Genomic DNA, 13,012 nt, shown 5'->3' on the forward strand with positions numbered 1-13,012 from the left:
TTTCCTATTTTTATTTTGTTTCTATATTTCAGCTAGTTTCTGTGTGGTAAATAGATTATTTGATTGGGTGGTCTAAGTACAGAGCTAAATTTTTTGTGATTCCCTAATTCTCAGCAAAAATTTCATTCACTAAATGTTTCCCTGGATTTCAAGCAATGACCTTTCAAAAGCTTATCCTCTGTGACAATTTCATCAAAATGAAACATATCCTAGAAAAACATACATATTTTAAGAAAAGGTTAAAATAAGAATGAGGAGGCTACTTTTGCTAGTTATACATAGACGCCATGATGAGAAGGGGTATTTCATTAGCTGAAAGTCAAAAGGACTTAAGACTCATAAAATGATGATGAGAACATCAAATCTCAGAATAAAATAATAAAAGTGATGGGGCTGAGACCATACCATTCAAGTCAGTTACAGTGAATTTTTCCACAGATTTGAATGGGAACAGAATCAATTCCCTGAAAACTTCTGTTATCAATTACTTGAAACAATCTAATATTTCCCAGGGTCAAGAAGAATTTACTGTGAAAGAAATCCCTGACCCTAAAAAAAGTGCATGTCATAGCTGTTGTGGTAAATAGTACCAACCCACACAGCACAATGGAGCCTCTTGGTACTGCTGCAAAAAAGGAAGACTTGCTTTGACGGGAAGCTGCTTCTAATTTTCTCGGGGGAAAAAATGTTACTTTGAAGTATTGTAGGCTTGACATTTTTGGCAGATAACTTGAGGAAGTGCTGGTATGCATTTAAGTGTCTTATGCATCTACTCACTGGTACTCAGTTTTAATGAGCACATGTGTATCTATCAAAATAGACCTTGAACCTGAAAACTTAAGCCAGGCACTTAGAGAAACTTGTCCTGTCTGCTCTGCCACTTCTAAACAATCTTTTATCATTGGTGGATGATATAAGTGAGCCTGATACCAAACAGGGGTCAGATACAGTTTCAGGAAACTGTCGTATCCTTCTTCACATCATTAATAATAGAAAGAGCATGCACAGCCAGGAAGCAGAAGCTGGGGCTGTTTTCATTATTACTCTACAGCACAGAAACATGGACCTCTCCGTTTTGCCAAACAACAACCATCCTGATAAATTCCTCCAACTGGAGGTTAAATCTTTGGTGAAAAACTCTGCCTTTCTACCAGCCAACTGGGCAAAATTCCCAGAAGCCGCTTTACCTGGAGTGCAGCGGTGGCACAACAGGATCTATTTACAGGTAAGATCTAAAAGAGGCTGACATTTCCCTGATTTTTCTGCCTTGTTTTAAGGATCAGGAGAAAAACTACACAATAGTGACAGTTCAGCTGTAGTTTCAGCTTCCTGCATCTCTTAATTGGCATCATTAATATTCCTGTGTATTTTCCCATGGACATCAGCAAGGATAAGGCTCCATGAGAAGAATTACTCTTTTCAGGGGGGTCCACTGACTTTATTTCAGTATATTAGGATTTCTACTGCTCTTTGTAATGTTTTCATTGCATTTTCCAGAAAGTCTACTGAAGTGAAATACCACCTAATGGTACTAAAGGTGTGCGTGGAATATGCTCTCTGGTGAGAAAAGCCCCAGATTTCAAACTGAAAGTGAAGAAATATCCCTTAAACTTGATTAAAAGGCACATTAGAGGGGCATTAAAGATTCTCGCTACAAATGTATATATATCTACATAGCTCACCATAACTTCCTTTTTGTTTTCCTTATTTTTCTTCCCTCATTCAACTTTGGCCTTCCTGGTATACTGAAAGACAACTGTTGAAAGTGTGAAACATGCTGACTGCATTAATCCAGGGTTTTATATAGAGGTAGCAGGAGTTTCTTGGTAAAAATGTAAATGTGCACTGCCTAGCAGAGGCCCTGGAGCTGGCGGAGGAGAAGTTCATGTCTGGATCAGCAGCAGTACAGCTGCATCAGCTCACACCCCTCTGGGCCCCACTTGCTGCTCCACAGTGCTCCTTCTCTGCTGCCCGGGGAGCCCCTCGCCTTTCCCCACCCCTAGCATGAGCAAAAGCTCCAAGGTCTGGTTCTTGTCAAGGGATGGAGACATACATAAGTGGTTGGGGGTGAGGGGAGTGATGGAGAAGGGTCTACATTCTCAGGATCCTTAGTGTGGGGGTCTGATTCCCCAGGGAAATGAGGAGTAAGAGCAAAAAAAGCTTGAATCTGGGGGAAGGGAGGAGAACGATGCTGAAAGTCTCCCACAGCTTCTTCCTATTGCACTTCTCCCTTTTCGGGCATTTCTCCCCATCAACTCTCTAAACCCCTTTGCTCCCTCCTAGAGTCCATTCCAGTCTCTTCCAACTGCAAAAGTCCTCCCCCCGTGCCACCGCTCCCATGCTCCCCCCTTACTTTCCCTAGCTTCTTCCCTGCCCCAGACACCCTTCCCTCTGCCTTCTCCACTGCCTCCAGCCGCTCTGCCCGTGTTGTATAATCTTTGCTGGCGTCTCCCCAAGGAGAGCCGGGGCGGGGAGCACGCGGTCGCCCGAAGTGTCCCATTCAAACGCCCCTAACCAAGGGACGCAGCCTGAAGGATCCCAAACTGTAGGGTATGGTGCAATGCTGGCCTCACCCCCTCCCCCCATCCAAGCCCCTCTTTTATGCAGGAGGGAGGCAGCCACACACAGAGCCTCCTCCGCAGCAGGGATCCTTCTCCCCATTGTTGTCAATCAGGACGCACTGTCACCGAGCCAGGGCTGCAGAGCTGCGGGAGGATTAAAAATGTGTAGGGAGCCCTGTGCTTTTTGACTTGTGCTCTGCTGCTTTTGCCACCAGAGAGAAGGTTTTCCTGGAACTCCGTGTCCCAGCCCGGGATGGCTGTTACCAAGGAAATGTCTGTACTCACCATGACTCTAAAAATGGAGTTTTCGAAGTGGTATATTTTATAAGTGTTAAACCGAGGATACAATCTATACTTTTTAGTGTAGTCATTAGAGAATTCAAGCCGTTCAGATAAAATTCAATATGCCGTTCTCTCTCCCTTAGGAGCTTGCCTTCTTTTTCTCCTTTTGCTGACAATCAAATAAAGGGAAAAGTACTGATGAGTTCCAGACATTAGAAGAAACAAGATGGCACAGTGGAGAACTAATGGTGCAGGAATAACATATTTCACTTCAAGATGAGCGAGATAATGGGGTTAAGGGTTAGTTAATTCAAAAATGGAAAAAGGGGGGATGGGAGGAGGAGAGAGAGAATTAATTTCAGAACATGTGTGCATGATCTAAAGATTCCTAAAGTCATTAAACTTTGAGAGTAGCCTCCATTCCCTCTTTAGCAGTTAATATTCTCTGAAGAAACTAATACTACTCAGATCTCCCTATGCAAAGTGACTGCTCAGTGGTATGTTTGTGGTCTCTTCCAAACTTTTATTATGAGATCACCTAAATTCAAAAGCACTGAAGTGCTTATGTGTTTTCGCCACCTTTAAGTTTTAAAAGTTGTTTCCATTATAAAAAGCAGCTTCATGTAGTGACAAAAAACTGCTGGTCTTTCTCCTCACTTTCCTCTTTGGTATCAGACAAACCGAACAGCTTCTCTGCTAAGCACGTACTTTCATCGTCTACTTTGACTAAAACAAACCATAAAGCAGTCCAGGAATTTTGGCCCTTCCTTGTGAAAAGCAGCATAAAAAGCACAGACTTTCTCCTGCAAATGTATCACTGCTGACAGCATTCTGGTCACCCTGACAATTTCCAGTCCTGCTGGACTCTCTGCACCACAATATGTTTTAATGCCCAGCACACAGCAGATGATTAATCCTCCATATCTGTTTCTCATGCATGTCTCCCTTGTAGTCAACCTGGTAGTTTTCTGCTATTCTCAGACTTCTCTTTCTTGTTTATATTTCCCATTTCCCCCTCCTATTTTTGGAAGACAGCAGAGAGCATTCAGTCTTAGCAGCATGCTACCTCTTGGCATGGTGTTTTTTTGGCCTTACATATGAGTTAATGCCTGTGTCCTGTCCTTGCTTGTTTCTCAGTGTACCAGGACAAGAGGGTATTTTAAAATCTGTAAGTTAGGTGTCGGGTTAGAATCACTTCTTTGTCCCCTGGCTCAAATGTGCATTACATATTTCCACTCTCTCCCTTATTCTTCCCTAGACATCTGCAACTGGCCACGGTAAGACCCAGCTGCAAGGTTTGCAGGAGCTTTGGTCAGAGACTATACAAAAGTTTTTATATAATGCACTCACAGCCCTGTGGAGCTGCATTGCCAATGACAGATAAAGCACCATTTTAAACTAAAAAATTCATTGCAATAAGTAGTCTCAATAATGCGCAATTAAAATAGTACAAATGAATATTCACTTTTGTCTAAATATCCCTGTCATGTGGCTGAAGTGTTTGTAACCATCTACTGCTCTCTTTCCTGCCCATGTCAGGTGGCTTTTCAGTTTTGCTGTACCTGAGGCTGCCTTAATGTCTCTGACAAGGAATCCAGATCCCCTTCATTTCCTTCCTTAAGAAAATTTCATTTTTTAGAATCATAGAAAGGTTTGAGTTGGAAGGGACATTACAGATGATCTGGTGCCATCTCCCCTGCCATAGGCAGAGATGTGTTCTACTTGATCAGTTGTCTTCAAAGCCTTAGTCAGCCTGGCTTTGAACACTGTCAGGGATGGGGCATTCACAACTTCTCTGGGTGATGTGTTAAGGTGTCTCACCATCCTCACAGAGAAGAATGTCATCCTTATAGCTAATCTAAACCCATCCTCTTTCAGTTTTAAGCCATTTCCCTTGTCCCATTTCTGTAAAAATTCACTCTTCAGCTTTCTTGTCAGACATCTGTATGTACTAGAAGGGTGATACAGGGTCTCCCTGTAGCCTTCTCTTCCCCAGGCTGAACAACCCCAGCTCATACAAATAGGAGAGGTGCTTCAACCCTCTGATTGTCCTTGCAGCCTCATCTGGACCTTCTCAGACTTCTCAGGAGCCCTTTATGTGAGCTGTCTGCCTACTGCCTTTCTTATCTCCTTATGCACCTTTGGTTGATCCTTGTCTTCTGGACTGCTTTTCCATTGCATCTCCTATGAGATGTGATTTGTTGAATGAAGCTCTCAAGTGCTAATATTCCTCATAACAAAAGAGCTTTTAATTTTCCAAATGTTTAGCAATACCTATACTGTTGATACACCTACCACAGTTCTTAGCTACACCCTAGAAGTTTGCTTGCCTTCAAGATAGTTCTCTACATCAGATGAACGTCCTTACGAGTGCAGGGGGGTCCTCCACAATCTGTTACAAGGTTTTTGCACAACAGAGGGTTATAGTATTAAACAGATTACTGTCAAATATAATGACCACCATTCTAGTCACATTCATTAGGATTGAGAAGGCTGTTATGAAACAAATCCTGTAGTATTTGGTGGCTGTAAGATTCTGTGGCTGTAGGACTGCCTCAGCTAAAACTTCTAGTTGCAGCTGCCCATCAACAGCATTTCTTACTTTCCCTGAACATCATTGCCAACATCAAGTGGAAACTGGAGCTGGCCATGGAAACAGAGAAACTGGTTCAATCTGGGGGGAAAGGAAAGAAAAGCTTGAGTTCCAGGAAGTATATTTCCTTAATTTTGTATCTGTCTCTTTGTTCTCTTCTTTCAGAGAAAATGGGCTTGAAACCAAGATCTAGCCTTAACTGTTGGTGTCCTGGGTTTGATGGGTGATCAAAAAAAGGCTGAGGAAAATAATGGTTGGGCTCTTGGGTTGTTTCAGTGCTATCAACAACAGAAGCAGGAACAGAAGGATGAAGTCAAGAAAAAATGAGATAAAAATGTTTCCTAGTAATAAAGACTAAATTATAACTTTACTTATATGTATTGTAAGGTACACATAATTTGGATTATAAAATAATCAGCAAGAAAAAAATGGAGTAGGCCCATGTTGACTCAGTAATGGAACTAACATCAACCCTCTACAGATCTCTGGGCTTTTCACAGAATACGAGTACTTGTATGTGGCAGCTCTCTGAGTCTGTCAAAGAGGAACCTACTTTTCTCAATGATGAGTTATGAGTTATTAACCAGTTATAACAATGTTCTTGCTCATGAGCTATATGTAGATCGAACATAGTTATGTGTTTCCAGAGCTGAACACTTTCCATCTTGTTAAATAAGTATTTCACAAATGTGTTTAATCTACAATTTTCGCTGTTCTCCATAACTACTGCTTCTTTGAATATTTGCTGTTCACTCCTTCCATTCAGTGAATACTAACATAAATTGCCTTTGATTTGTTCTGTTCCAGCCTAATTCACACTGTCTTCTTATATGCAGTGCATATAGTATGAATTCTGTAATGGATATTGATACTTAAATTTACAATACTTTTCTCTTTCTTTGAACATTTTCTTCATGAGTCAGAGTCTGTGACAAAGATTGGGATGTGTTTTGAGTCTTAAAGGAAAATGTAAAAAAGTAGATGTTGTAAGAATTAATACTAGCAAGCATATTTTTGTTATCTAATCTTATGTTTCTCTGCTTCTAGAAATGCATATGTTTAATGCAATATTTTTCATATTTATTTGTATGATATCTTAGTCTTAAAATTTTGGGGTTTCATGTGATTTCAGATTCTGTCCTTACCTTTCCCTAACTAGTTTGTAGAACATATCTACCACAGAAATTTTAGACTCAAGCACCTGCTGTCATAAAGTACATTCTCCCAGTTACTTTATCACTTCAATGTCTGTTCTCTAAAATTTCTGCAAACTATATCCTACCCCAAATTCTGGTCCAGCTCTCATAATAAAACCTGGTTGCCCCTCCCAATCTATTCCCTCTCTATATCTGCTCCAAGCCACCACACTCTTCTCATGCCCATGAAAAGTAAGATACTTCAGACAGCAGGGGAAAAAAGTTTTGTTACAAAGCACTGTTTTTATGAACAAATTTATGCATCATGCCATCTATTCCAAGTTTTGGAGAATTTTATGGAAAACAGCTTTAAAAATTACTGTCAAGTCGCATTCTTTTCACAACATTTTAGCCTAGGGAGACCAATCAACCCCTGGTGAGACAGTTCGTGTTCTTCAACAGAATGTTCTCCAAGTTCAGCTATTTAGCAAGCCTGAGGCAAGAGTCATTAAGGTCAATGACAAATCTTAAATAAGAAATAAAGTAAATAAAATAAAATGCAGTCAGAAAGAAAAGGCAGTTAAAAACACCAGCTCAGCTGAAATGTGGCCAGTACAGCCCAGAGGGCTTCAGTGCCAGCTGTAACTGCAATGCAGAGAGTAATATTATCAGGGGATGTGTGGAGACTAAGGAAAGACATGTGGAAATTATGAACTAACAGAAGGATGGGAGGTCACTGAGGATCCACCCGCCTACTAATGGCAATTATTGATGGGAAACATGCTTAGTCACTTCTGCAGGATTTAATGATAGGAATGCCAGCATGATGCTTCCTCCTGGAGTTTCTTAGACAAAGTCTGTTGTTTTCTCTTCTCCACCTTCACTTTCTGAGGGAAATGAGTCCTTATGCTTCGTTCCACACCTGCTTTCCTCAGACTAATGTATACGAATCTATACATGCACACATGACACTGCAGTCATTAAGTAGGTAATGGCACACAGCAGCTGACTTCCACTGAAAATGGATTCACCAGCCCAAAAAGTGGCAGAAAATTACTCAAGCAGAAGAAGCCAACAGTTTGCTATCATCTTAGGGACTTTTATTGACTTGGTGAGGTGTCCAAGCAGTTCCCAAAGCCAGTGTGCAGGAGGTCAGATGCTCTGAGCTCCCACGAGAAAGGTGGAAGAAGAAGCAGGACATGCCCTTAGCCTTTTTGCAGCTGAAGTACAACCAGCCTGGGGCACCTTAACGTCTGGAGATCTCAGTAAAAGTGAAAAATTCAGGGAAAGTTATCCTTACATGGAAGTAAGTTTCTCAGAACCCATCTTCTTCATTGGCTGTTTACTATGTGCACTTTACCTTATGGGCATTGTGCAGCAGGTGCTGCCCACACCTTTGTGATTTCTGAGAGCAGGAGAGAGGTGGGGATTGCCCCCTTCCAGCACACCTGACACAGGACCACTGGGTCAGGCCGAGGCTCCCCTTGACTCAACATAAAGTTCCTAAGGATAAAAGTACTTGGGAGGAGGGATGAATATGCTCTGTGATGGTTCTAAAATCTTAGGAGATGGGAGAGATATCTCTGTCTCTAGGACAAAGGAGACATCTCTAAGACAAAAGCTCTGCAAAAAGCAAATCTCTTAGGTAGCTTAAACACTGTGGTACAACAGATCAGTACCAGGTTAATTGAAAGTCTTGGGGGCAGAAGGTTGGGACAAATCTTGAATAGCTTGGACTAGAGAGTCTGATTGCATTCCTCCAGGCAATTACAGATTGAAAAGTATCATAACTACTATTTTACAGAACCCTAAAGAGGCCCTTATTGCTGTTTTAAGAGGCAGCTTGTGATTTCTCAAAAAATATGATCCCACCGGGGCTATTATTTTTCTTCCTCCCTTGACACCCACATGTTCTAAAAGGTCTTATTTAACAGTTTTTGTTACTGGGAGAGTGCTAAGATATTTTATTACCTCAGTTGAATGAAGAGCCTCTTCATCCTGACACCCTTGATCTAGCATTCAAGAGTGTGAACAGAACTGTGTAGCTCTGTCACACCCCTGCCATTAGAGAAGCATTTCCAGTTGAGGTTTTCACTTATACACTATTGTCCCTGTGGTCATTCTGCTTGTCCTTACATCTTTGCTCCTGCATCACACATCCACGGCTTCCACCAGAATTATAATGTTCTACAGCAGCTCTCCATAGCACTGCTTTACTAGAGCAGAGGCCTTCTTCCAGAAGGCATTATAATGTCAGTTTACATTTGCAAAAGAACTTAATGTTCAGATTGTACCCACCTGCTTTCCCCAGAAGGAAGAAATCTGTCCAGAGTGAGCAGTCAGGCTCCCTTGCTGTAGAAGTTTGCCAGAAGGAGAAAAATGGTTGCATGTTCAGTTTTAAGGTGATTCCGTTACATTACAACTGATAATTCTGGAAGGGGGCTTGTATTGTAAGTACTGCAAATGAAAGCCAGGTTCTGATCTAACTTGTGTCTTACAGAGAGAAAAGAGAACTGTCACTGAGCTGCCAGGCTTAGACTTGAACAGGGTCAGTCAAGAAATAATAGACAAATCACTGGGGAAACACATTACTCCCATCACCCTGAAATCCACAATCAAGAGCAATCCACTGTACAGTGATATCCATGTGGATGATGACTGGGAGGAGAAGAAAAAGAACCCTTCCTGGACTGTGCAAGACTATGACAGACAGTCACTGCACTCCAACTTGGCCAGCCACATAAAGGTAATTGGCTGCTGTGCTGAGTTTAAGCAAGTGAATTGCTGTGAGGTGTGTGGTGTGTGCATAAACCGCTGCGCAGCACTCTTGGGTCTTTAGGTGGGATTACAGAAGTAAATATGGAGGTATTTTCTGGTACAGACATGACACTAAGATGAGTCTGATCAGGAAAGAAGTCTACATATCTTGTGAGATTCCAGGAATTTTAATTTTACAGCGCATGACGCCTGATGAGAGAAGCTCTTAAACCACAACCCTGTACAACTCAGCTTCCCTGTTTACATAGGGAAGAGCTACAAATGTGACACTTAAATACTATTCAGTCACTTTATAACTGTTTGTAGCAAAATTCTGTTATCAAATTACATCTGTTTTTCTCAGCCTCATCCACACTATACGGAATCCTGCCTCCCTGTGGGTTGGCACAAATCATTACTTTTGGTTTGGTTTTGGTTTTCGTTTGGTTTGGGTTTGTTTTCCTGTTCCATTTTTTTGAAAAGGGAGTCAGACCTGTGTTTATACAGCATGACATCTTTTCTTGAAAAGACAACATGGTTTGTTCTGGGTTTTTAAACACATTTCGATGGATGGTGTCCTACTTTTGGTTCCTGGATAAAAAGTGTGGTTTTAATTTTCCCAGTGGAACATTTGCAGCATCTGGAAAGTAGCACAACCTACATTCAAGTGAAAGTGTCTTGCATATGTGTTGTGATATCTCAAATTCATTAATCAGTGTCTGATGATAGCCAAAATACTTCTGGGTGTCTTCTAATGACTGTGTGTAAAAGAGAGAAACTGATTTCCTTTATGATCTTTCTTCTAGGAAAATCCTAATGATCTACAGTTCTGGATGGGGGATATTTATACTCCTGGGTATGATACCTTGTTAAAAAAGAAGGAGAGAGAAAAAAAACATTCAAAATATTGCCGAATCATTCTGCTCACGGTACTAGCCATTTGCATTCTAATTACTGTAATCACACTTAGTATTTTACTCACTTAGCTTAGCCAAATGATGATGAATTTTCTTTTCAATAAATATTTTTATTAAACAATTTCCTTCTCTGGTTTTATTTTAATTTCCTTTTTTTTGGTCACGAACACAATTCATTTGATGTCACTTCTTCAAAATATTCCTGTGTGGCACAAGGAATTGACCCTGAAAAGAGACAATATTCTGTGCATGGCTGAATGTCTCATTACAGGTATAATTTAGAAAGAAAACTATATTTTATCTTTTTTAGTGCCTTCTTTGGTCTAGTGATTTAAGTCAGTATGTGTGGTATGTTACATATAGTGTGTATAGAGAACCAGCTGACTATTTGTTCTAATAAAGACCTAACATCCTTTTTGTCTTTTTATGACAGCTATTTTTAGAATATAGAAAAGGATTAAAAAGTATCATTCAAGATATCCCAAAGAATTATAAAACAAAATTAACACTTTACTTAGTCACTGAGTGCATTGCTGCAATGATGCAGCACATAGTATATGCCAGCCTAAACATATAAATATTTTCTTGCCCTTCTTCAGAGAAGAAAAACAGAAAATAGATCACTGTGTTTCTATCCAAAAAATTCCATAACCTGTGACAAAGTTCTTCCATCACTAGGTCATATTCTTTCAACATATTTCTGTCATCCCAAAACATGGAGTGACAATATTATTTTTCAACAAAATCTGTGGAGCACAAGAGTATAAACTGGAATTAATACACCTTAAAAATATTAAAGCTATGCAACCAGGCTGTGAAAAAGAATCTCTGTAAATTAAAGAAACAAAATGAAATGTTTAGAGCACATAGACTGTTAAGTTAATATATCTCAGAAAAACTCAGGAGAATCAAAACAAGAGATATAATTACAAAATAAAAAGCAAGTGTATAGGGAGACAAGAACTTCCAGTAATTATTTCCTTTCTGAAAAGATACTCTGGGTGCTGCAAACCCTTTATACCTCTGTATTTGGTATTTAAGGAGCTATGAATACTATTGAGATGTTTCCCTTTTGAAAGAGAATCTCACAGATACACATGATCTGGAAAGTTGAGGTTATACCGGATCTGCTTATACATATCTGGTTATACCAGATTTTTTCTTATCCCACAAGAAATGCTTTGGATTAGTCATGAACAGAACTAAGGTAGAAGGCTGGTACTGTCCCTTCTGAATTCTAGAATATGTCCTACCTACAGCAGGTTTACAGTACTTTAACTCATGTCAAGATGAATTCATCTTCAGACAAGTGTACTCATTCCTTCCTTCTCATCTAGTCCATGACTGACTCTTTTGTGTGCTGTAACTTCTTGGGCCCTACTCTAGCTTGTATTACAACCAGTTTGAAGATTCAACCTAAAAAAATTCAAGATAAAAAAGCCTACTGCTTGAATCTGGTGCTCAGACAACAGTAAAAGAGTAGTAGCATTTAAATGCACGTGCATAAAATTAGCATCCCTGTTACAAAATTGAAGATTGCTGTAAATACACAAGGTAACACAGTCTCCTGCTTTGCTGCAGTTTCAGTGCAGATGGGGGCTCTTGTCTGAAAAATCAGGCCCGTTCAGTTTTCGACAGAAAGAACTAAAGAGTATTTTACAAGACTAATAGCTGACATTATGAAGTAACTACAAACATTAAACCAACAATACTTGACTTTTTTCCAGCCCAAGTACATTTGCTCTAAGTGCATTGCGTATAATGCAGAGACATACTTTTGTAAATTATTGAGGCCTGCAGGCTGGAAGCCGAAAAGCAAAGAGCTCCGTAATTTCCAGGAAAACCGCCAATAATGCGAATTTCTCAACTACATTACTCTGTGAGGGCTCAGCTGAAAGGATAAAGCCGGTTTTCCCCGCAAGCTGACTGCGGGCTGTTTTAGTCCGATTCCACTGCTGTCACCTAGCGGAGAGCCAGCAAAGAGGGAAAACGTGTCAGGCGCGAAGATGCCGCTTGGAGCTACTTTTTTTTTTTTTTTTTAATTTTTTTAATAATGTCATGTTTCTCTAGGATGTGGGGGAAGGGCTGCTCTATTTTTTGCGATCCTCGGGCATGGCAGTGGCGATGCGGGTTCCTTTGGTGACCCCTCGCGGCGGAGCGCGGCGGGCGGAGGGACCCCGCGGCTCCAGCGTGCTCCCGGAAAATGCGGAACGTGCCGGCTGGGAAGAGAAGGCCCCTTCCCGCTCCTGCGGGAGCGGCTGCCCCACCGTGAAGGACGGGGCTTGCTGCTGCGCTCTTCGGAGAGCACTCGCAGGGGAAGAGCCCATTGTCCGCTCAAACGAGAGCTGTGCTGCTGGTAGTGGAAAAATAAACAACACTCGAATACTTTGAGAGGAAACAACCAGCTCAACAAACTGAGAGACAAAGACTTTTCTTCAGGGGAGAGTGGCGGAGCCTCGGGATCCTTTATACCATGTGCTAAGCTCCAAAACCAGTAAATTAGACACCCCTCCTTTAACCACTTGGTGCAGTGTTACTTCACCTATCTTGTAGAAAAAAAAAAAAAGTAAAATTTTGGTTGATAGACATTGCGGTGTGTTGTTTCTTTTGTCGTGAGAGTTTTTGCTTTCGTTTGTTTGGTAGTTTGGGGTTCTTTTAGTTCATTAATGACAGAGAGAAAAAGACAAGTCATCACACAACGTTCATAATAAACTAGCATTGGTATAGGTGGTTAGAGAACAGAATGTTTAGTATATTCCAAAAGTG

The 13,012-nt window shown here is 40.8% G+C and overlaps 1 protein-coding gene across 1 annotated transcript; it reads left to right on the forward strand.

Annotated features, from left to right (window-relative positions):
- Positions 1–858: 858 nt before the first annotated feature.
- Positions 859–12,606, forward strand: MINAR2 (membrane integral NOTCH2 associated receptor 2). Its single transcript, XM_009096127.4, has 4 exons — positions 859–1,225; positions 9,073–9,318; positions 10,136–10,298; positions 12,317–12,606. The coding sequence occupies exons 1-4, from the start codon at positions 1,001–1,003 to the stop codon at positions 12,604–12,606; spliced, it is 924 nt and encodes a 307-aa protein (XP_009094375.2). The 5' UTR covers positions 859–1,000.
- Positions 12,607–13,012: the final 406 nt, after the last annotated feature.

Source organism: Serinus canaria, chromosome Z (assembly GCF_022539315.1).
Source record: "Serinus canaria isolate serCan28SL12 chromosome Z, serCan2020, whole genome shotgun sequence".
Lineage (NCBI taxonomy): Eukaryota > Metazoa > Chordata > Aves > Passeriformes > Fringillidae > Serinus > Serinus canaria.

Excerpts from the sequence above, each read along its gene's own strand:
- MINAR2 (XM_009096127.4), top strand. The coding sequence starts at position 1,001 with ATGCACAGCCAGGAAGCAGAAGCTGGGGCTGTTTTCATTATTACTCTA. Across the intron at positions 1,226-9,072 it reads ACAACAGGATCTATTTACAG|AGAGAAAAGAGAACTGTCAC; the intron begins GTAAGATCTAAA and ends TGTGTCTTACAG. Across the intron at positions 10,299-12,316 it reads AATTACTGTAATCACACTTA|GATGTGGGGGAAGGGCTGCT; the intron begins GTATTTTACTCA and ends ATGTTTCTCTAG.